The 25,502-nt window shown below is 41.2% G+C and overlaps 1 protein-coding gene across 3 annotated transcripts in view; it reads right to left on the reverse strand.

Moving 5' to 3' along the window:
• Positions 1 to 25,502, reverse strand: part of PELI1 (pellino E3 ubiquitin protein ligase 1) — a 49,535-nt gene that overhangs the window by 13,063 nt on the left and 10,970 nt on the right. The window contains exon 1 of one of the 3 annotated variants that reach the window (XM_086631004.1): positions 22,693 to 22,747. The exons of 1 other annotated variant lie outside the window; for it this stretch is intronic. In XM_086631004.1, coding sequence (XP_086487130.1) covers positions 22,693 to 22,747 — 55 coding nt within the window. Of the gene's footprint in view, positions 1 to 7,983; positions 7,998 to 22,692; positions 22,748 to 25,502 lie in introns of those variants that run through there. One more of the 3 variants, XM_086631017.1, reaches the window with a different exon arrangement.

Genomic DNA, 25,502 nt, shown 5'->3' on the forward strand with positions numbered 1-25,502 from the left:
GTGAGGGTACTTAACTGTTGTAGGTGAGGCCCAAGGTTTTGCCTTTAAAATTCTAAAATGAATAATTTAACGCAAACTGCTATGAAAACGTGATCTTAAACTCCGATCATGCCAGTAGTCAGAACACATCGAAGTGGAGATTGTCCCATTTGACCAACAGAACCCCATAACATGAACTGTGTTCACAATTTTAGTGTTTGCTATGGCCATCTGGGGTCTTCCTTGCCTCCTGGCATCACAACTCCCCTTGGAGCACCACACAACTCAGCAATTCTTTGAAACCATGTGCCTTTCAAGACACTGCAGGGGTGGTTCATTGATGTTAGTACTGAACTATCTAGCACTTACTGTTTAACAGTGCTTGGTTCTTCAGCCACATCTCCTTTCTGAAGTATTTCTACTTAAGTAAATCTTAAGTATTTATCTGTGTATAGACATAAGGACATAAATATACTTACTGTTAAGTATTTCTACTATCAACTTAAGCATTGCTTTTTTAATTTCAAAATCTTCTTGCATTACAGCTGCTTACATATTGTCTTCTAAAACCAGCTCCTAATGTTTTAATCTCCTCCCCAAATGATTAACCTATTTTCTACTTGAATATTGATCTCCTCAGCAGTCTCTCCCCTGCACTTCAGTCTTCTCCACACACAAGTCATTTAATCTTGGCCATTCCATTTCACATGCAACACTTCGCGTTTCTTTGCCAGAACACATAATGGCTGTCCTTTATTTAACAACCCAGAAGAAATACTGCTATGAAATCTATAGCACCGCTCATTAGGAAATAGCACCGCCCATTAGGAAATAGCACCGCCCATTAGGAAATAGCACCGCCCATTAGGAAATAGCACCGCCCATTAGGAAATACCATGACAAGGTAAAAAAAGATTTCAATAGTACCCACCCAACACTATGGTGTTTGAGAAAGAGCTAATCCATTCACTTAAAGAAGATGGGAAGGCAAGCATTAAAAATAAGTTCAACTTTTGCTATTAGTACAAGAAAAGATTTGGCATTAACTTCTCTGTTCACCCAAGCAAACAATTTCACGGAAAGCTAAAAAAAAAAATATATCTTCCAGTCACAGAGTCAGCTTCTGAGTGTCATTAAAAGTAATTGCACACGAAGAGTTAAAGGAGACCCTCCTTTAAAGAGTTACCTGAACAAGCGGGCCAGTAACCTTCTCTTAAGAGAGAACAGAGCAGAACCCATAAAAGGGGCCAACAGTTCCAAGTGACAAACTTCAGCAACGCAAGACATTAACTAGAAAAATCTTAATACACAGAAAAGTATCCAACATCTAACGCTCAGCTTTCCCTTAATACGTTTTTTGTTTAACATTTAAATCCAGCCAAGTTTGTTTTGGGACCAGCACACATGATGGAAACCCCCTTCTTATTTGACTTAAGGGAGGCTCAAGAGTTAGAAATCTAGAGCTATCATTAGTAAAACAGCTTGTTTGTACAGTTTCAGAAGCATGGCTTGAAAGTTTCAACTTGATTTTTTTAAAATGTCTCAGAACCTTTATGAGCTGCACACACCCACTTTCACAGCTACTAACACCACCCAGTTAACTTCAACTCAAGCACATGCAAAATTCAGTGCCCCTAAAAAAAAAAATAATCAGTGCAACATATACACTACTTCTCACTCAGTATGATCTGCCTGATGCACTGTACCCAAAAGGAAGACTCATTTCATTCCCAGAAATAACGAAGATGAATCGTATTCTGCCAGTGAGGTCTGAAGAATAGTCCAAGTGAAATTTGATGTCTGCAATTAAAACTCAAGCGCTGTCCTACTGGAGATGAGTCTAACGGGCCATGGGATAACACTCCTGAAACAGAGCAGGCTTAAAGATTGTTTAAACCTGGACAAAGCATTTAAGAATTTATGGGAGGTAATGTTCTTGAGTTGAGAGGAAGGATCCACTAATTTATATAATAAGCCTTCTCTTGTGGTATAACCTGAGCAGTTTTTATTCCTAGAATTCTACAGGAGAATTCTTGAAACTGTTAAGAAAGGCTAATTAAGCACGATAAAAAAGACAACTTGGTCCAGTAGTGCCAGTATACAGCTAAGCAACTGACTGCTTGAACAACGTATGTGCCAGTTAGCTTTTTGCCATGACCATGAATTTTGCAGCGGCATCTCCAGCCACTAGTGGAGGAGGCCTCATTGGAGTAGGCTCTGAACTCCTCCAAGGTCCTTCAATGCTGATGAGGAACAAGGTGTTAATTACAAGATCCCACCCCATCCAACAGTCTTCCAAAAATCACAGAACTGCTAGCAGCAAATTTTTCATGTCAAGATCTCTGCTTCTGCTACAGAGAAGAGACCAAAGCCTGAAAACCCCTACCTATGCACAGTCCTGTATTATAAAATTGAAAAGATTTTGTCAATAAAGCAGCTTGCACACAGAGAAAACAGGTTTAAGAAAGGCATCACTTGATTGGGTGGGAGGTGAGCACAACTGTTTGCAGTTAGCACAAACATGATGGGTACCAGTTAGCACCTTTTAGTCTCACAAAATAGGAAACTGGATCAGGAAGAGCTCAAGAACAAGTAATACACTTTTATTCTTAACACTGGTTCCTCTGGAGCTGGGAGAAAGCTCATGGAACACAACTTGCACAATGCTGTCATGCGCAAATGTTTTGAGGGACTGGAAAGAGATGAAATCTAAACTGAGAAAGTATTTTAAATTTGTTCAAGGAATGGAAATCCTGTTTCTTACAAGCCCCCTTGCTCGATATTCGCTTCAGTCACAGAAGGCAAAGATTGCTACGGCAGAAAACAAGTCACAGGTTTCTGATTATATTCAAGTAGAAAGAAAAGCCTTATCATTGCACTCTCTTCCATCACGTCCAAACCCTAGTCTCTGAATCTGGAGGCAGACTATTCTCTGAGAAGACCTAGCAAACCACGCTTCAGAGTAGATGAAGAGTTTAAGAGTCTGCCCACTTTCATTGAACATGCCATTTTCAGTGAGAGACCTGGAGATATACTGAATTTTGGTTGGTTTTCAACTATCAGCTTTAGCTTACCAGCCACCCACAATCATTCAGCTGCCTTTTCTCATCGTGAGACTACAAACATGATTAGTCTTTGGTGGCTTCTACAGGTCTTTGGATCTTGTTTGCGCTGAGGCACAGCACCTTGTGATTAAGTTTGCTATTTAGTAGACTAAGTACAGCTTTTGGAATTGCAGCAAGAATAGCAGTATCTTAATGGTTAAAACGGGGCCGGGGGAGGGGAGAACATAAATTCAATGAGCCCAAGCAGAGATTCATTAAACACTCTGCTGTGAGCTAAAAATACTAGAATAAAAGTCTCTTTGTAATAAATTACCATCATTTTCTAAACACAGAGCCAGCATTATAGGCTGCTAGCAACTGTAGCTACTGCCAGACTAGCCCTTTTCTAAAATGCTGCATAAAAAAACTCACTTTCACAGTATAAGAAGTCCTCTGTCAATGAGTATATTAAAATAAAAATATGCTGATTCAGATGCAAAAATTGGATTTTTTTCCACTTTAATATTATTATCTTTATATTCTATATCTACATATTCTAGGGTTTGGATTTTTTTGGCTTATAGAAGTAAAGCACAAGACAGCTCATCTACTGACATTTTTATACAATTTGCTATTTGTAGTTCTCCATTTACTACCCTTGTCATTCTCACAGCCAGCTCTTCCCTCAGCTTCTGTGTTAAATCAGAGAGGACATGGACAAAGTACAGGGAATTTAGTCAGCAATTAGGGAAAAAAATAATCCAGGAAGGCTGTGGGAGTTGTGTTCTTGGAGATCTTCAAACCTCAACTGCACATGACCCTGAACAACCTGATCTAAGGCTGTCTAGTCCCACTTTGAGCTGGGGGACTGGACCAGATAACCTCCCAACTTAAACCATTCTCAGAGTAGAATAAATTTTAGGAAGCTCAGGACGATTTTTTTCAACCAACTGAAATATGCACCTTAGGTGTACTTTTGATCAGTTAGACATATATTCTGAGCAACTCCTTAACCAAAGAAACAAAATTTTATCCTCACAAGATTTATGTGTTACTGTCTAGAGCTCTTTTTGGGATGTAAAACCACGCATTGCTCTTCAAACAAAGAACTCACATTGAATGGTGCAGTTACCTGACTAAACGGCAAGCAGGACCCAAGTTTGCCAACATCCATTTACACATTTAAACTCCTTAATACTCCTACCAATTTCCGTTAGGAAACCTCGTGGCTGCAAGATCAGAAACTAAACTCTGAATGCATGCACAGCATTTCAGTGCTGCATATTCTCTTCTAGGGCTACATCTCATCCATTCAAAAGGCAAAAGTCTTGACTTCCAGATTTAAAGGACCAGAACATCACAGTTAAAGTCACTGTGAGACACAAAGGATTTGCATGAAATACTAGCCTCAAGATGAAGAATGTATTTGCAAGCATGGAAGAAGGAAGAGGTAGTAAGTAATGAGAGAGAAGTTTTTTTAAAAAAATCAAACAAACAAACTAACAAAAAACAACAAAGTAATTCCTAGCAGACTGCCTTCTTGTTTGATCACAAGTCTCCATCAAGCCCAGGCTGCCAGATTTCACAAACAGTATCAATGATGTTACTGCTGATCTACACTGGTTCCAGCAACAAGGAAGCAGCTCTTTGCATCACTGTATTTCTGAAAGGTGAGACAAAGATTAAGAAATCACTTTCTTCTACATGATAGAAGAAAGCCTACAAACATTTGAGAAGGGATAGCGGGGAGGTAGGGGAAGGACTCTTTACATTAGTGATGGGTGATAGAACAAGAGGAAATGGGTACAAGCTTAGTCAGGGGAGATTCAGGTTGAATGTTAGGAAGTATTTCTCCTCTGAAAGGGTTGTCAGCCACTGGAATAGGCTGCCCAGAGAGGTGGTTGAGTCCCCATCCCTGGATGTGTTTAAGAATAGGGTGGATGATCTACTTAGGGATATGGTTTAATGGGGATTAGGGATGGTTGGACTCGATGATCTCTGAGGTCTTTTCCAACCTAGAAATCTATGAAATCTATGATAGTTAAATCACCACTGGGAAGTTATTCTCCTCTAACTGCTTTTCCTAGCAATCTTTTTGGAAGCTTTTATTTAAATAGTTTTTACTGAAGTAATCACCTAAGTAAAAGAGCATGCAGAAGAGTATGTGTTTATCAGCCATAGTTTTCACACCTCTCAGTTTCCAGTCAAAAACAAGCTCACACTTCCTTCACATATATACCTGGAACTTAAAAGTTCGGCAGGTTTTATATTCCACTTTCAAGATTAGCCAGATTCTGTTTACAGCTCACATCCTTCGCTACAGATGCACAGGAAAGTTATAGTGATGCAGTTGTTACATATTCGAATTGCATTGTCACTTTGCATCAGTAGCCCTACTTTACTTTTCTAAGGAAGGAAAACTAATTTTATCCTTTCTAGAAAAGGGAGTTTTTCAGCACCAAAAAAAAAAATATATATATAAGACTTGGGAGTGTGGTCAGTCCAGCCTTTTGCTTTTGTATGGCTTATTCTTTCCTTAGTCTATACTGTTCGCCTTTGCTAACTGCTGAATAAGCTTAGTCATCCACTATACACACAAGAGTGTCTTATGATACAAAAACATTGAAAATAAGACAACAAGGCCAAACTCTGAAATGAGCAAGCAGTCTCTCTTGCAGAGGACACCAAGTGTAAAACAATGCAGACAACTATCTGCTGCTGTGCCTTGAGAACATCTGAAAAATCTCCATAGAGGGTTTTTCATTCTCATAAACAGAATGAAAGCATCTTTTTACAACAGACATCTGCCATTAGCAGGCTGGCCATCCTGGAAACGAGTCATGCAAGAGTCACAGCATACACACAAAAAAAGCATGTTGCCTGTAGACACTTTCAAAAGGGCATTAACTTGATAAACAAGAACAAACCTACTGCTTTGCACCAAGGCTACAGCTAACTTTTTCCAGCCTAAGAAACAGCAGTTTTAGTCAAATTGGCATCCAGTGTCGCGCTTCAAGTTCTGTTTCAGTCTCAGAAGCAAGTTTGCACAGTTCTCAGTAATTTTAGGAAAGTCAGGAACAGTGCTGTGAGGACAAGTATCCTTGTTCAATGAACAAGGCCAGTGTTTTAGAACAAGACTTCTATTATACGCATCTATATGAAAATCTATACTTTATGACAGTACGCAAAAATAGCATTCCTGTTCAGAAGATAGAAAAAAACCATCTAAGCACAGGGGCTTGATTTCAATCAGACCTCTGCTAACTTCAGTCCTGTTACTGCCATTGATGGGATGAGAACGTGGCTGGCTGTATTAAACCTGGAAGATTTACGTAACTGCTAACGATCCACTCCGACAGATTGACAAAAAAAAAATCAATGCTGAAAATATTTCCCTGGGGAAAAAAAAATAAATCCAGCATTTTTTTCAGCTACAAAAAATAAGAGCTGATCTTCCCCTGAAGAAACCACGATAGCCTCCTCCAGGTTATAAATGATGCAATTCAGACTGTGTGTGGGAAGCTGAAAACATTTGTCTTTTAGCACAAGGTGTCTATTTTAAAGCTGTCACTGCAATATTATCTGTAACCTTAATTAGCTGAGAAAGTTCTTCACCAGTTAAACTGCTACATTCACACGCAGTCTACACCCCCTTACCATCCATGTCCTCCACGTCAGCTTTTGGATATACCCGTGATGAAGTACACAACCTCGCACGGGGCAAAGCTCCTCTGTTGCAGCACGAGAGCCAAATGCTACAGGTTGTGTTTGCTACATCAGCTGAGCTACCTGTGAAAGTTATTCACACACCAGCTACTTCAGAAGATTCATTTGCAGCCTTCTACATGAGCTTTTGGCTGTACTTGCACTTTGGCTGTTACTACAAACTCTGTATGCTTTGTTAAAAAGAGATAGTTCTGATTTCATGCTCAGATTATCAAATGAAGTTTATATAAATAACTTGTAACGTATGAAGCCATAAAACCATAATATAGAGGCAGGCTGTTCGAACAATGTTAGGTGTTCATTAGCCACTGCACTACCTAGTTGTATCTTCAGAGAGTGCCTTGCAAAAGGGAAAACAAAAACTTTGTACAATACTGGTACAATGTGGCAAAACTACGCTTCTGATGCAGAGAACTTTACAGTCAGGATCCTTTAAAATTATCCTCTTTACTGCCTTCAGACAAATCACACAGTATTACCTTAAAAATAAGCAGTCCCAACTTTCATTGCAAGTTGGTGACAGAAGCACAACTTTCATATACAGATTAAGAGTTTATAACCCAAACAGAGGCATTTTACTTTTAAAAAAAGGGCCATTACGCAAACAGATGGAGCTTTTCATGCTTTGAGGACTGCAAAGGGAGATCTACTGTCTGATGCACTAGAATACACAGCTGAGGACCCCCATGCTTCCAGAAAAGCCCGATGACTTCTTGTTCTAGAGATCTGAACGCTACCGTTGTGCTTTTTGTGAGCCTCTGACTTCCTGATGAGGCAGTTTATGCACCAAAGTATAAGCTAAATAGATGTCTGTACTACACTAAAGCCTTTTCACATAGCATACTCTATCATCTTGCAAAAACAGAGTTACAGTTACATTTAAAGCCTTTTCTTGGTTTAGACAACACAAGTATTTCACAGTCCTACAAGAAATTCCCTTTGGTATGATTTTGTTAGGTAACGATGACAGTTTCAAGGCATCTAAAAATGAGAAGCGATTCACACTTCTTACAAACAAGAAGGATTTATTATAGTATGCACTTTGAATATCTCTTCCTATTTTAGGTGGAAGGGCAGCCCGCAGACACACTGCCTGTTCTCAGATTTCCACCACATCACTCAACCATCTTTCAACTTCTCACTGAAAAACACTGCAACCGAGGAGGCTTTCAGAAAAGAGGCTGAAAACAATACAACACTAGAAGGGAAAAGCGATGGCATGCAGAGCACTTACCAGTATCTTTTTGTCCTTTCAGTATTTCCGCACAGTAGAGAAGAAAAAAACCCAACCTCTTCAATCTTGTTTAAAACCAGCTGAAATCCACCAACTCCTTTAAACCCCCAGCAACTGCCAGACTGAGTGTCTCAGCTCCGTGTGCTTTTACTTAAGCCGTGGGTAGTGCCTTCTGACTACAGAGGGGCTGGCTCTGCCTTGCGTAAGCTAGGTAAACACCACCGCACCACGCACCATTGGCTGGAGTCAGAGCCGGCATCCTGCTTGCCGCTCCATAAATTCATCCATCTCTGTCCCCAAAAAGGAAAAAAGGAAGCAGAGGGTGTGTTGAGAACAACTCTGCAGCCCAACTCCCTGGCAGCTCTGCAGATGAGCTTCTCAGAGAAACGCTTATGTATTTCCTTCTCTGCTTCTCTTACATAACTGTACCCGTGCATGCTATACCTTTTCTTCCCTTTTTTTAATCATCACTTATTAGCCCAGCTAGCTTTCCTCACCTCCCACACAAAAAGTGATTTCTTAATATAATGAGAATTAAACCAGCAGAGACTCTTCAGGCATTGCTATCCCTGTTTTCACTAGTGCTGTAGAACTGAACACACGACGCACCTGCAGACACCCACCACCTGTGTATACTGGACTCCCATAGCCAACAATGCTCTAACAGCTCATTCCTGTAGGAAGCACGTTTAGAAAGGCAAATCTGCATGTGCCAGACCAGGTTCTGAGCTCATTTCTTATTCCACTAACATCAAAATCACCACATCAAGCCAGTAGGTGGGATCATTGAAATGCCTGAGCCATAAAACAGTGATCAAGCTACTACAGCTTCCAAGTTACCGCCTCTCAGAATTGATCATGCAAATGCTCCGAGGCTGCTGCAAGCATGATACAACACAGTAGCTTAACCTTTACATCAAGTTTTACATCACAGTTGTGGCGGGCCAAGAAGGTGTGCATGGATGGTTACCCTGGCTCAAGCAATGCGTACTCGGGCTGACATTTGACATCTCCAAGTTTTACAGGTGACCATTGCTCTGGCTTCTGCTGCTCCTTCCTCAGCAGCTTGCCACCTCAGTTTTGCCAGCACAACTTTATGGACTGGTTTCCTTGATCTGTCCATGTTTTTAAAAGCTGGTTTACCTGCTCAGTAGTTTTACAGCTGGATCCCTTTCCCGGTTCAGCGCACGGCACAGCCGTGCAGTCGTACCAGTAGAACCAAAGGCAGGGAGAGCAGGCACGCTACTCGGCAGTACTCAAAGCTAAGTAGGCACTGTGTAACGAGCTTTTTGTTCATAATGCCGTAACACAGCATAAATTGCAACTCCACGTAAGTCATCTTCACTGCTGAGAACTGCAAACCTGTTTTCTCTCTCGTTGACCTGTACACTCACTCCATAGCCAACATTCCCCCATGTAATACCACAAGGTTGCCCTGTTACAGGATCTTGTCACCTACCTGAAAAACTCAACTGCAGAACACCTTGCCATAAGATATTCTGGATAACAAAACTGTACATCAGCTTAAAGACACTTTTTTTCCTCTCCTATCATAGGTTACTTAGCACAAAGATACCACTTTGCTCCACAGGAGTGATTGAGCCACAACTGCTGAACACAGAGATGCTTGGAGAAACATCAATGTACAGGTCCTCCCTTGTTTGCACTCTTCTTCAGGCCACTGAAAAAGACATGCTACTGAATACTGAACTGAGATGATATGGTCATTATCACAGCTGCCAGATTACTAAACTGACAAAGGGCTTAGGGAAAAACCAAAAAACACACAAACCCCAACTATTTTAACCCAAATCATTTTGCTAATCTGTTTGTGGGTTTATTCTGTAAACTCACTATACCAATGCAAGTGAGGGAACAGGAACCTTCTGAACCAATCTCATCAGTAAAGCCAGAGATTCATCAAGCCACATCTTGAGATTGAAGTTGAGCTCTCCTTCCTTGCAAAACAATCAACGGCCTCACTTTACTGGCACATCACAGAATCACTTCTGCCTCTTCCGTTCTTCCTCTTCCTTCCTAATTCTTTCCTCTCTGCGCACTCGCTGCCGGGCATTCTCCACCTTGTTCCAGGCCATCAGGTGCCGGTGCTCCTCCATCAGCTCCACCGAGTCCTCCCGGGACAGCAACGCCTCCTGCTTCTTCTGCAGCACCTCGGCCCTGAACTCAGCCCGGAGGGCGCCGAGCACCAGCCGGTGCTGCCGGTACCAGTCGAGGACCACCAGCAGCTCCTCAGAGTCAACGGGTGGCAGCACCTTCAGCCGCAATGCTTTGGACTTGGCAGGGGGGTCATACCACGTCTTGCGGCCCCGCACCGGGACCAGCCACGGCCCCCAGGTGGGGAAGGGGCCAGGGCCGGGCCCCGGGTGGGCAGCGGGGCCGGGGCCGGGCCCCGGGTGGGCAGCGGGGCCGGGGCCGGGCCCCGGGTGGGCAGCGGGGCCGGGGCCGGGCCCCGGGTGGGCAGCGGGGCCGGGCCCCGGGTGGGCAGCGGGGCCGGGCCCCGGGTGGGCAGCGGGGCCGGGCCCCGGGTGGGCAGCGGGGCCGGGCCCCGGGTGGGCAGCGGGGCCGGGCCCCGGGTGGGCAGCGGGGCCGGGCCCCGGGTGGGCAGCGGGGCCGGGCAGCAGCGCCTCAGCACCGGCAGCATGGCAGGGAGGCCCGCACGACCGGACATGAACCTAGCTTGTCCACTGGCAACTAGCAGAACCTGAAAATGGCACCGTTCACTGTGGTGGACGAGTTGCCCAATCCCACCTCCCCCATCACCTTCAAATATTTTATACTTTGTCCTGGTCTATGTAAGTTCAGTAGCTTTAATACTTTTTTTAAGCAGGGATAAAGGTTTGGTTTTGGGTTAGCTGTTTTGGTTTGCCTTTTTTTTTTAATTGGGTGATGAGGTTAAAAAGCCAACCCCATCAGGACTGTATTAGTATCACTCCACACACAGATATGGCAGCGAGAGTACAAAAGGTGCTCTGTATTCAGGTATGTAACAGTAGTGGTAAGTTACATTGGTATGACCGCTTCCAGGTTGCATTACTTTTCCTTACACAACCATTAACACTTGAGTTGCACTGTTTCAAAAGTATTCAGTCTGAAAAGAAGACCTTAGAACTAATTTGCTTCTAGAGCTCCTTTATTTTCTCATTTTACAGATGCCATTGTCAGAGTCCAGGTTAATATGCCTGTGGATTATTTTATGCTGCTGACACACAAGAAATAACAGTGAGCAACTGCAGGTGAATATGCCTTTTACTGCCCAATCCAGCCTGCCAAAGATAAAAATTCTTATTTTTACATCCCATCTGCCTTCATATTAGTGACCCACAGTATTCCGAAGTGCAGTCTTCTTCTATCAGGTGAATGCACCACATAATCCCCTTTTTGTAGGTAATCATCCCCCATCTTAAAGCTGGGTGTTTTGGGGTTTATTTTGCCCCTAGCCCCACTGCTACATATCTGCCTCTGAACCTCACCCTACAGAGTTCAAAACACTTTGCTTCCCTGCCCGTGTTTACTCACAGCCATGCTCTACTCATCTGTTCTTGCGTCAACAGTGTCCCTCACTTTTATTAAGAGGAGGGATTAATGATTTCCACTCCACACAAGAACCATGCTCTGCCTTAAGGACTGGAAGCAAACACCTCAAGTGTGCTGTCACTAGGCAAGCCATCCAACTTTCCCTGGAGCAGAGATGCTGCCAACCATGCCAGACTGAAACAATGAAATCTGTAGCTCAAGATATCACTGCTAATTTCACAAAGTGATGCTTAACTGCAGGGGAGGTTCTTTCCTTGAAGTTGTTAAAGAAATAAAGGGCTGTATCGTCATGTTCTTCTATCTGACTCACGAGCAGATGCTGTACAGTTTGATATAATTACGTGATTTCACATGACATTCAAAACGAGCTCTGAAGAGGAATGTGTTTCTAGCTACATCAGTTAAAAAGACAGCCTTGCAGATACAGGCAAAGGGTGATGCTATGTCCCCTGGTGTGCAGACAGCCAAGAAGCCTGAGTGGCAAACTCTTCATCCCAGACTTAACCTGATCAGTGTATCACTGCTAAATTTCAAGCCTGACATTTTAAACATGTCTCTGTTGATAATTTTATTTAACAAAATGGGCGGGGAGTGGAACAAAAACCCCACACAGGATAAGTGCTTGAAATTGCCACACGCAGGGTACAGAGGAAAGGAGACCGAAGGAAACACTGAGAAAGAGAGCAAAAACATGGAAGAATAGGATTTTTAATGCTCCCAAGGGGAAGTATACTTGTACACTCAATACTGAAGGCTGAACATGCACTAAACACCACCTTAACTCTGTTTCCCACAAAGTCAGTGGCTGAACTCTGATCAAAACAAACGATACCCAAAAAAGACAAATATTTCATGCATTGGAAAGTGTGAACACTGTTAGAGGGTTCCCAGAAATCTAACCCCAGGTGCACGATGAAAGAAGAAAGGAGGGAAGATTATCGACTTGCCAGCTCCATTAATCTTTCATTGTGTTATGTCACATGTAATCTCTGTGCAAGGAGTTCCCATGTTATACAGTTAATAAAGTCACACTACAGTGTTTTAAGGAGATTATGGGGGGGTAAAGCAGCCTGAAGCCAAGAACATGCTCATTAGAGTATACAATAGAAATGTTAATCAAATAATCTGCAGGAAGAGGAGGAGGGAAGGAAATGACCTAATCCCCTGCACTACTGTGTGGTGCCTTGTGGCAAGAAGTAAGAAAATTCTTTTAAGGGCCAAGCAAACAAAGGTCCATTGTTACAGCTACAGCTTTCAGAGAACACTTCGCTGCATCTCAAGTTGCTGCAACATGAAGGGTAGATGGTACTTCATGAACTCTTCCACATTGACCACTTCTGAAAGGAGTGGGAGAGGCTAATTAGATTTGCAGGACAGCTGAGTAAGAGATCTAAGCAGAATCTGAAGTTCTTAAGGCACAGCAAATTTTCCTTCAAAGGGATTTGCCAACTCTGAAATGCCTGTCATCCAACAGCCATGGTGATCCTTATGCAACTGTGGAGCAATTTGTTGCTGAAGCTGCAGTAGCCTAGTTACAGACAGGCAACAAATCATCACACCGCAGAGACATTTCCCATGACACGAGTCATCCTTTGCCATCAGACAAACCTAACAGGCATTTCTTACAAAGGCCTGTTTTACTCCGAGACGTTTGTGTGCCCGCTCTTCAGGTATACCAGGGAAGCCCTTCTGCTCAAGGACAGCGTTGCTACCATCAATGCATATTCCATCCTGCAGACTGAAAAACAACTGTCCCTTTGTCTTCAGTTTGATCTCCACTTTAATAGGCACATGTGGCTTTTAGCCCTGCACCAACTCAGTACTTTCGACTTCCTATAGGGGAGAGACCTCATTAAGAAAAGTGCACGCAAGATTCCTGATCCTCGCACTGAGAATATACATCATAGTTAACCTTACTATGAGCTGAAGAAAGTTCAGGGAGGCATGAAGAAATACCTACAGGACAGCAGGACTACTGACTTTTACGTGCTTACGTGTTTCCAAGAGGCTGAGTCAACTCCTTTCCTCATAAAGGACTTCACAGAATCACAGGGTAATTCAGGAGGTCATTTAGTCAAGAGTTGGCTTCCCAGATATTGAGCTATTACTGCAAGAGACTGGGAGCTTTAAATATGAAATGGCCTCTGAAGACGTGCATTCCCTCAGGAAATAGGAAAGGCGTACTGAACACTGGAGAACTGCAGATGACAAGCAGTCTTTCAGACCAGTCTGGAGCTTCATGTTTGTTCACAGCCTTCCTATGACTGATTGATTCAACATTTGCTTAAAATAAAACAATTGGCAAAAACTACTGCAGAGAGCTTGCTGTAGCCACACCAAAGATTGTTTGGGCTGATTAAACACTTGAAAGGGTGAGACCCACAGCATACCTTGTGTTTTACAACAAGCTTCACAGGAGAAATGTGTCCCAATAAGCACTTCAGCACTGACACTACAGAACTCTATTCACAGCAATCACTGCCCAAGACAGACATTCAGGGATTGAGCGGCTCTTACAAGACGGTCCTTCACCTGCTGATCAAGAATAGCCTGAAGCATCAGACATGCTGGATTCCTAAAATATCCAAAACTGAAAGAATGATAGGTAAGGCATCGTTCTGAAGAAAACACATTGATTTCTCAAAAGGCCAAATTGATGTAAGCCATCTGCTAAGTCAGAAACATGCAGATGTAGTTGCACAAGGCTTCTTTCCAAGAGAATAAACTGGAGTTTCCCAGGTACTTGGAAACAGCTATTGTGGAAGACTTTTTTGAAGTTCTTCAGGAACACTTCTGGTTCTTGAAAACTATGCAAGCCAAATACTGTATCTGCAAGTTTAATTAACCTAGGCTATGCACAAGCACTTCCTCAAAGAATTTCTTAGCTGTAATTCTGTGTGCTTCGAACAGCAGAACTCAGATTCATCGAGCTTCAGGTATTATGGTTTCCCCTAAATAAAAGAAGGGAGGCCCAGTAGGAACTAATTTCCAAGATGTAGTTTTCCTGCTTGCAAAACTTTTAAGGTACCTTCTAGCAGAACCAGCTGAACCTGCATTACCTGAAAGTTTTCATTCCCACAAAGCCAGATCGTTTGACCACGCACTTCTTCAGAGAAAGTTGAGACAGTCACTAGAAGTATTAACACATCTCTGCCTCACTTTCAGTGACGAAACACATTTCACATAGATTAGCTAAAAAAGGACAAAAAAAGTATTCAGTTATAGAAATTCAGCTATAACTGGGTAACTCCTCACACTCACATTCTAGGAAAAAAATATATCTTAAGAGGGACAAAGTTTAAAAACTATTCGGTACAAAGTTTAAAAACTATTCGGTACAAAGTTTAAAAACTATTCGGTACAAAGTTTAAAAACTATTCGGTACAGTTTCTATTCAACTCCCACATCACATAAATGGGTATCTTAAAATAAGGCAAGTACCTTTTCACTCAGAGATCATGAAGCACAAAAGACAAGTTTATCCAATAGAATTTCCCTCTGCTTTATCCTAAACTCCTCACCGCACTACACTCTTGACACTCACCATTTTGACTGTAGCTCATCTGCAATTCCAGTAAAAAAAAAAGTGCTGGATAACCTCCACACTGCTCTGCTCACCTCTGCATGTGAACATCCCAAGTCTGTAGTTCATACCTGAATATTTTGTAAGTCAGTGCCAATAAATGTACCATCTTACTATACTCCTTCTCCCAACTTCGAACTTCGGACAGTCTTTACAGAAGGTACAAAACCTGGCCCTTTCTAAACATATCAGCTCCAGCATTTACATATAAAAGCATATGACCTACATACCTCTGGATAGCTGTCAGAGGTCTGCCTACTCTTTGCAAGCCAAGTGTCAGGTTTTTATAGTGGCCTGATAGGACACATTACAGGCCTATACATAAACGGCTGATTTGGCACCTCAGTTTCCTGTTATTTCTGACATTCAAGCTTGTCCTTTTAGGAATATTTTAAATGAAGTTGTATGAGTTCGGGTACAGAACAAAGGTTACTTTAGGTAACAACCCCAGAGAAAAAGAACTGATTACTTTGCGTATACAACAAATCTCTAATAGAGGTATATTGAAATACCTCCAGATACATTAAAAGCTGTCTCTTAACGAGTAAACTGAACAAGCTTTTATGCTAATACAACTCGTATTCATACACAAAAACCTAACTTTTTGCACACTTAAGTTTCCATATTAATTGCCTCTTATGGCCAGCAGTTCAAACAGGACAAAGTTCAAATGTCTCCTCCACCTCCTCATGTTAGATATCCTACTCTGTTCCCAGTTTGTAACTGCTCAGAGAAAAAAATCCCATGCTATTTGATTATATCTTTTTCCTTCCTTTATAATCCCATGGACAATGCATGAATTAGCATATCTAGAGAGGAGCAATACTTTACTTCCTACACTTCTAATCCAATTTGGATAAGAGGTTTGCTGCTTATAAAAATAAACAGGCAGTTGCACTTTTCCTTTACCTCTATGTGGGCACATACACACTAACACCTAACAACAAAAAGGTCATTATCAAAGTGTAGTAAGAATTCAGTGCTATGGATGCTATCCCTAAATTTTACTCCTTGGTTGAGACAGGAAGCCAGCTTCTTGTTTACAGGTACAAGGAAAGAGCAGCTAAGAACTCCTCGTTTGTAACGTATGACATTTGGCATCACTGTGCCAAATATATTCTCACCAAAAAAAGCCAAAGATAGAATATCTCCACCATGGAGATAGAGCTGTACTACTTCTACAAACACCCAAGGGTCTTTAGTCTGACCATATGGTCCAGTTTTAATTAAGAGATAAGGAAATTGGTTTAACACTTGACTTATAGTTGGAAGTTTTCAAGGCGTCACTACTTTCAAGTTTTTAATTTGCTATGTATACAGAAGAATGTTACCTTCAAAGAAGAGAAGGGATCTAGCTGAATATGGCAACTTTTTAAAGTTAGTATAGCCTTCAGTTACAACAAGAACAACACCGATGGAAAAATATTTTCGAGCGTGTGAGTCATAAGATGTATTTTTGAAAAACACCAACAGGTATTTTTGAACCAAGATAGCAGCATGTTTGTTTTTTAAAATAGCTATGCTCTCCAGAATCCGTATTGCCTTTTGTCTTCTCGAAGAATGTCACAAAGGAAAGAAAAAAATCAGACAAAAATCTAGCATATGAAGACAAAAGTAATTTTCAACTGGTAGAGTACAGGGATACTGACTGCCACTGTGGCAGAGCACTTTTCCAGCAGCAGTCAAAGTGTGCACCCATTGCTAGACAGCATTAAAATGTTCAGCTGGTAGTTTCATGGACTGCCCTTGTTTTTTCAATGATGTTAAGTCACATCACTAACCCTAAGGAAATTACCTTAACAAGATAGCAATTTGACTCTTAGTAATTCTACCAGTATGGAAAGTGTTCCTAAAGACACAAATAAAGTATGTTCTTCCTTAATCCAAACTCAAAAGAATTCTGTCTGAATGCAAACCTTCTAGGCAAAGATTTGCCCAGAAATTAGTTAGATTCCTAAAATTGAGGTTTGAGGACACAAGTTCAGTGTATTTCTCATCATCCAATGCAAGTCTACTTATTTCCCACACAATGTTCTCGAGCTAAACAGCTCAATAATTTCTTCTGAAAAAACACACACTTAAAGCTGTACCCTGGCTAGGACTCTGGTCCTCTGTAGATACCAGGTCATATTTCAAAGTTACCTGAAGAAGCCTCAAAACCAAGCATAGTTGAGCAGTTACAGATCGGGCTAGATTCGAATTTGCACGCACATGAAAGAAAATCTACATTTCTCTCCCATTTCAGGCATCTCTCTGACATGCCAAAATAAATGCAAACTTGCAAACTCACTTTAGTGATTACTTTGGCTTTGCACTTTGTACCTGCATGGATTGAAAGGCAAGCTTTAAGCGGTAAAGAATTACTTATTTTCTCTCAAAGAAAAGTTTTTCCATTCAGGAACCAGGAAACATGGTTGGGCAAACCACACCAAAAGGAGCATATAGAAACAAAAAGTTGCAGTCTTGACAGCACCACGACCAAGTAATTTTTAAATAGTACCAGACAATTCAGAACACAGTAGTACTTTACACAGTTTTGAAATCAATTTCACATGATTTACAGCATGCATTACTTATTAACCAAAGTGACTGGTTAATATAATACAGACTTCTTCCTTTCTGAATCTTGAGAAAGAAGTCGAGAGCAGCCTCCACTTTAACCCATGGTGTGCACTCCAGATATCCATACAGGCTACCAATACGCTACTGTTTGGGTATCTTCAAGTACACCTCTGTGTACCACGGAAAGCTTAAGTCCTATTTTTCTAGTATAGAAAAGTTAACATTAATAATCTAGTACAGAGGAGCTGTTTCATTTGCCCTTTTTTAGTCAACCATTCAGTGCAAACTGATTCATTCCAAGAAATCTGGCTCTTCAGAAGTGATCTTTGCAAGATTTTAGGGGTAGATTGGCCCTCTCAGGATAATATTGTTTATGAAAATTACTAACAGCTGCTCATACTGAGCACAGTGGTGCCTCGTTCACATGCATAAAGATTTGCAGAAGTCCTGCTCACATTCGATTTACTGCTTGTCATTAGTTACCCTCCTGCTTAAGGATGTCTCACATCATCCGTTGGCGGAGCAGAAGAACACCATACAGCTGCAGAAGGTACAGTCAGTCACAGGCAACCAACATGGCACACGTTAAGAAGTTACCACCCAGACTCAGCAGAGATGCCTGACCACATTCAAGCTCCTGGAGCAATGCAAATTCAAAGTAAAGAAAACATATAAGCAAGTCCATTCAAGTAATTAACTATAAAACAGACATACTAAATAAACTAAAGAACTACCAATACGGCAAGGTCAGCATAGTCAGTTTGACACTAAACAACACAGAACAAGTTCACAAAGTGTTGGACAAGCAGGACAATGGCTTTGAATCTGTCAGGATGATCAGCTGAGACAACATTTAATAGGCAAGTTGCTGCCTTAGCAGCATGTGTCGCCTCCATGCAACTTAGTGGCAGGATTTTTATTTAGAACTTCACAAACATTTTCAAGCATGCTCAGTCTCACTTCAGCAACATCAACACCAGCTGTGGAAGTAATATATATCCTGTAAACATAAAGAAAAGACAAGACTTTCTCTGGCTTCGCAGCCACTGTTGTACTTCAACTCTTTAAAAAACTCTGAAGTCATTCTGTACTTTTAGCATTTCACTGATGGAAGTGTGCAAACTACGTGTCCCCAAAATAAACTCTGAACTAGACAAATACATACAGCCCTGTCACAAGTTCACCCTCCTCTAGCCTCTGCTTTATAATACTTTTTAGTCTGTAAACATGACTGCTAGGACAAAAAGATGTGAGATCAGCAGCATCAAACAACTCAAATGCTATTAACACTACAGAGCATTATCAAACCAACGTAATGAGTAGTGTATTGGCTCCAATAATTTTATTAGTTTCTGAGGTGAAACGTTTTTCTTTTAGTAACCACTTCCAAGCTGACCGAAGTTTTTTTCTTGGTTAGAAGAGAAGCACTTCATTTTCATTTCAGGAAAAAAAAAACACCACCCCCCAAAAAAAAAAAAACAAAAAACCCAATAAAAACAGGTAAATTAAAAAAAAAAATCTTCTAGAACATGTCTTCACTTTAAAACCAATCTGTGACCAGATATACAGCTGTATAGTTTTCATTAAATGTAAAATCTAAGAAAGTTATAGTACCTATGTCATATTAGAAATGAGAAACAAATAAAGAATTATTCAAAGTTTTTTTTTAAAAAATACTTAAGGGAAGGATAGAAACATCATAGCTAAAGCACAGGAGCGCAGCTATTTACACAAAGCTTCAGTCTTGAAACTCGCTCAACGAGAACCACGAGTTTGAGCTCAGCTCCAGAGCACAGCGCCTGTGGAGCAAAGCACCACTCCTGGGAATAACTGCACGTTCCTAGTTTTGCCAGAGTGCTATTTTTTACTGCTTCTGGTATTAAAACTAAGCATGCTCCTATTTACTGGACTGGGATTTGCAGAAGTCCAGCTGTGGGAGTAACTGGTTTTGCACTTTTCCTAGGTCCTTCTCTTAAGAACAGGACCAAGTCTAACATTAAGGGGTGCAAGTTTAAGGAATTACTGGGCTCCTTTTTATACCTAGATCTGTCTTTTCAAGTCACCCTCCCTCACTCAGCAACATGAAAAGGTTAATACAATCACAATAAATGTGATTTATCACAACATCCTCATGTTAATTACCAATTTTTTAACAGATTTAAATATCTGGGTTTCCCAAAAGTTATAGCATGGTCTTATTCCTTAACTTTTGATATAGAAGTCTACCTAAAAAGTAAAAATTGGATAAAGAGAGAAAGTTTATAACCCCTCTCCCCAATGCAACAGCACTATAGCCATATACATTGAAGCAGCAAGACTTGCCTTTACCTGCAAAAATAAAAGTCCAGAACACAAAAGTTAAGCGAAGATAGCAGAGGACCTAACACAAAGGGACACTGAAACATTGCAATCAAAGTTCTTAGTGAAGTGGCAGCCAACCGAAATCAAAGATCATAAGAAGAGCTTTCTTGTTAATCGGAAGCAACACAGAATCTCTTTCCGACCAGAAACACCCAGAATAATCTAAAACAGCTCCAGCATACAGAAGATTGCATCCTTTGACAAAACTTCAGCCTTTTGGATAGCTGCTTGCAAACTCAACATGCTCCAAAGATGGTTTTTATGTGGTGCAAAAGAACAATCTCTAATTAAATAAAATAAATAAATAAAATACTTGCAGCCTGTAAGTTTAGCTCAGAGTGTAATACTGCAACAAGATCCTCTTCCTTAAGTGTCTTTTTAAAGTGTGCCAAAACCATTAGTTAAAAGGATAATCTAAATAAAGTCATTGTTAAAAAAATAAAACTACCTCATACCATGGCTGGAACAGCTAAGGAACTGGTCAGAGAGGAAGGATTATTTCCTGGCGCAGTAATGTAGCAACGGACTGAGTTCTCTCTCTCTTTTTATTATTATATTAAGCCTTCACAATGTTTCACAAAAATAAAACTGAGGTTTATAGCTCATCTGTTTAACAGATGATCGATTGTACTGAGCAGCAGGACTTTGTTTCTAGGCGCTTTGTACAAAAAAAAAAGTAAAAGCATACTTGGCAAGGAAAAGAAACTAAAGTTCAAATTCTGTTTTGTTCATCTACCAGGTCACCTCACCAAACCTGACACCAGAGCCCAATTATGCAGGTGCAAGTAAGGATTCAACTGCATTGAAGCCAACTGAATTAACCAGCGTAAGCAAGATCGCTATCAGCCTACCTAAGCAAGACTGTACTAGAACAGATCTGGGCTGGACGTGTAATTTAATTCATCACTCTGATTTTTGGATAAGCCCCAGACATGAGGAATAATTACAGTGCTGTCAGAGACAATGCTCGATGTCAGTTATAGCATTTAAGTTGTGTAGTTTGTCTGAAGAGATGAAGCACTCAAATGTCAGGTACTCTCAAGCCACCAGCTTCAACTGTGTTCCACAACTACTCAGGAATGACACTCTTACTAGGAGTTTGTTGCAAGTATTTTGGCTTATACACGAGTACTTGAACACGGTAAGTCCTCCTCTCTGACCCACCCCATTTCGTTAGATAGAAACTTCTTCCTAACAGATGAGACTCTAGAGTTGATACAACAAAGCTCTAACAGCTACACTACTATTAAAGCTTCAGACCATACTGCACCATCTGTGGAGCTTCACCTTGAAATGCACTGGCAGAGATAAGTAATTTTGAAAGAAGAATTCATTCAGTATAGAACCCTGACAGAAGACGCAGAGCACAGTGGAATACACAGTGGGATCAGAAACTAAAATAAATATGCAGCATGAACTCAAGTCAGCAAACTCATGTGAAATAAATAACAAAGTGGAGTTTTCTACACTTAAAATGTTTCGGGCTGTTAACCATCAATACTGACTGACCACAACCAGTTTTAAGACTTTGGTAGTTTAAACAAAAATAGTAGCCATTGAAGTACTGATATCTTTGATCATGAAAAACATCATGATTAGCATCTCATGCCTATTTGCCCCAATCCCCTGAGATGTAAAATAAAACTGTAAACATTTTCAAAGTTATATGCCAAAAGTCTTCTCACTATTAATCATACCCATTTTACTTGAGGTTGTACTCTCAATTTCACTAGCATTAACTTGGTAAGAAAACCGGTCCAAGCAAGGAAAAGTTGATGTTCTCACAACACCACCTTATTACTTTGGTGCAAGCAATAGCAAGAGGAGGCAATTACCCTCAAACCAGAGGGCTAAGGAAAAAGAACAAGCCACAGGTAAGATACATTCACAGACAACGCTGTGGAAAGCAATGCAAGAATTTTAAGCCTACCATGTCAGAAGGGTACATAGTCTAATGGCAAAACTTCAGAGACAGTTCCCTGAACCTCTTAGAAAATGCCTGTTACTAAATTTGTTCATCCTGGGTTACTGAGAAAAATCAGCTCATGGACAAACTCTGGTCAGCAGGTCTGGAGCAAAGGAGGGAAGAAAGGTGCAGGGCTGCACAACTGGGCGCGGGGAAAGGGGGCTATGTGTGCACACAGGCCAGCGAGATGAGAGGGAGAAGGCATTGCTCTCAGCTGGCAGTAAATATTGTATCAGCTCAGAGCCTCCGGAAACACCCTTCCATACAAATCCAACATTAGGGCATGAGAAAGTAAAACTTGGTACAGCTTAGCAGACACCTAATATAATCATCTGCAGTTTTCTAAAAGCTGAAGGTAGCTTGCTATAGAGAGATACTGTCCAATGAACAACTGAAATCATTCTCCCTCCATCTACTCTAAAAAAAACCCACCAATGTTTAGAGAACAAATACAGTTACAGACAGTAACAGCAAGACAATACTAATAGCTTGTATTGTTCTACACTTGTACTTCTTACAACTAATCTCAATCAAAATCTTAAAGAGGTAAATAAAAGGTCTATTTTAAGGGAATTCTAGAAGTCATTACCAAATTTTTTTCTTCAAATTTTTCATATAGGTAAGTTCAGGTGCAAGTAGAAAAGTTTGTTCTCTTAGAGCAACTGCGTAGATGTAAACTCACCGTGTCCAAGAACCGCGAGATTGTAACCGCACTTCCACTTGGATTTACGATACATAATCAAAAGCCACGTTCGCAGAGGGAAAATGACCTGTTGATGATGGTGGCTGTCAACAATGGGTTCAGATCAGTTAGCTGCTAGTGCAGACAGGACAACATTTTTCAACACTGCGAGAGAAAGCGAGAGCGAGACCATATGGTTAAGCCCCATCGACATTAGCACCAAACGGCGAGCATCACCAATTGAAAACTGTCAGCTGGGAGAGGCAGAGGTGGGAAGTCTACCTGTTGCTCACAGCCACTGTACAGAATGGTTTCGTAGAGGTTAATCCATGTTGGCTCAGTGACTACTGGAATAAACGCATTTTGAGAAAAGCATGAATAACATGTCTTTGAACACAGCATATACTCTTGTGTCCAATAAGTATACCTAGTGCAGAGCAATTCCCATATTCAGTTGTTTAGAGTTATTCAAGGAATTCAGTTACCAGTTAGTTGGTTTCAGCACGCTCCAGATTTACTGAAACTTAAAAACATATTCTGGAATTACACAGGATAAGTCCAAGTCATACATTTACAGAAGATTTGACAGTTGCAGGTAAGCATTAGACAACCCCTTGCCTCTTGCCTCTATGCTATTCAAGCCCATGCAAAATAAAGGGATGAAAGAGCTGGCTTTAACTTCAAACTACTTTGAGTAGGGCGAGCTGGACCAGACGATCTCCAGAGCTCCCTTCCAAAATAAACTATTCTGTTCATTGACAAATGTGGCCACTAGCGCAGAGGCATGAGCTTTGCGCGCAAAGGCGGAAGCACCGCATCACAGAACTATCATTTATCACCTGTTCTCACAACCTGCAGGAATGCCTGCACCGAGTTACCACCACTCTCACATGGCAGGAGCACATTCTGTGGTTAAAGAATTTTAAGGCAGCAGAAAATACCACTGCCTGCAAAAGCCAGCGGCCCTGCCTGCTGCCCTGCATTTAGAAGACGAAGTTTTTGCACAACCATGGTGTCCACAGATTCATGCCCTGATCTGCTCCTTGGTTTGATTTACTACATTCCACGCGTGCAGCTGAACTCAAGACAGGAACCGGGAGCTGGGACCATGTTCATATAGTGGACTCTGTTCATTTCCAGAAAAAGAGCAAAATTATGTATTTTTTTAAAATGCATGGACTAATTTATAGCGAGATGACGGGAAACAGGGTTTGTTCCTCAGCAGCACTTAAAAGCCATGTTTAATCTTGAAAAACAGGGAAGATAACCACTCCTATTCTTCAATTCAGAGCTATTTTTTGTTTTCTTTATCCTCACTCTTCTATTAAACTTACTTTGTTCCTTTAGGTAACAAAAGCTACATTCATCAGCAAAAGGCAGCTTAGTACAGCAATAATCTTATTAGCACGCATATTGAGTTAATACTAAGCTTATACGAAAGATATTTGAAAATTAAGCTTGAAAGAAAGCACAGTAACAGCAATAAACTAAAAAATTTCCAATTCTCAGTTACAAAAGCAGACTTGCAACAACCCTTTATTCTGTCTTCATCAGGTTTAGTCACTTCCTGTATGTTTCTCCATAGGACAAGTTTTCTCCTACAGTTTTTGCTATGCTTGGGGGTCTAGGACTTGGGACAACTCAAGAGATAAAAGGAAGACAAGCATCATTAGCCTACTCAGTTCTGCAGTAAGATGTAGCACCAATTCCTCTTCTGAGGAACAACATCAAGATAAAAACTACCGAAATACTTTTGGGAGGCAAAAACAAGACACAGTTTGTCTGCTAAGATTAACGCAAGCTACTTCCATAAGCAGTTGCTATAATAAAGCGTGGGGTATGCAAACATTAACACATCTTAGAGTCCAGTTGCAAAAACTCTTCTACCAATAATTCTTCCACATTGGCCATTTGGTTGCATGCTGGAAAAGCATCTTCTAGCACTGCTTGGCAAAGTTAAACTGCAGAACTTGAACAGGCCACAGTAGAGACTCCAGCACATCTTCTTGCAACAAGACAGGAGGACAGAAAAAATAGTCTCTGAAAACCGTGGAATAGTATCTGAAGATTGTCAAAGCTTAAGCGATGCTTCTGAAGACTGATCACCATCCTTAAGACAGAGTAAAATCTGAACTATGAGCTATGGCTGAGGACCAGATAACGGAAGTTATACTTAAAATCACGCTCAATCCTTCGGCATAAGAGTTAGGCCTAACAAAACTCAGAGTGCCGTGATTAAGCCTACAATGAAGACTAACTAGGAATTCCCACATACTTCAATTACAATAATGACTATTAATAGGGAGCATAGAACTCATTGGGATTTATGTCTCTCTGTATCAAGAGACTCCTCTCAGATGCGTGTCTTCCACACTCAGATGCGTGCCTTTGAAGAGCTGAGCAACTTCACTCCAGTAACAGTAGCAGGAGGTAAAGTTGCAAAGCAGAAACCAAAACAGACTGTCATTTAATAAAAGGAGGCTCAGCAGAAGTAGTAAAAGAGGCAGAGGGGGAAAAAAAAAATTAAAAAAAAAATCAGACACTACTAAGTATCATGCTCTTCCACACTAGCACAATAGAAGGGAATCCTGCTCCTCTCTGAAGGCCATGAGCCACCTGGCCAGAAGCCATGGTTATGCACAGCTACTTGGCCCTGAGAGTTGAAAATAAAAGATGAACAGCCAAAACATTAGGCCAGCAGACACAGCTGTCAGGCAGGGATCAGTAGACCCTACGACTATAGCATTATGAATGCTCCAGCCCGTGTTGGTTGGCTGTTTTGCACTATACCCTGTTCTTTCCCGCAGTTA

The sequence above is a fragment of the Tauraco erythrolophus genome, chromosome 2 (genome assembly GCF_009769465.1).
Source record: "Tauraco erythrolophus isolate bTauEry1 chromosome 2, bTauEry1.pri, whole genome shotgun sequence".
Taxonomy (NCBI): Eukaryota; Metazoa; Chordata; class Aves; order Musophagiformes; family Musophagidae; genus Tauraco; species Tauraco erythrolophus.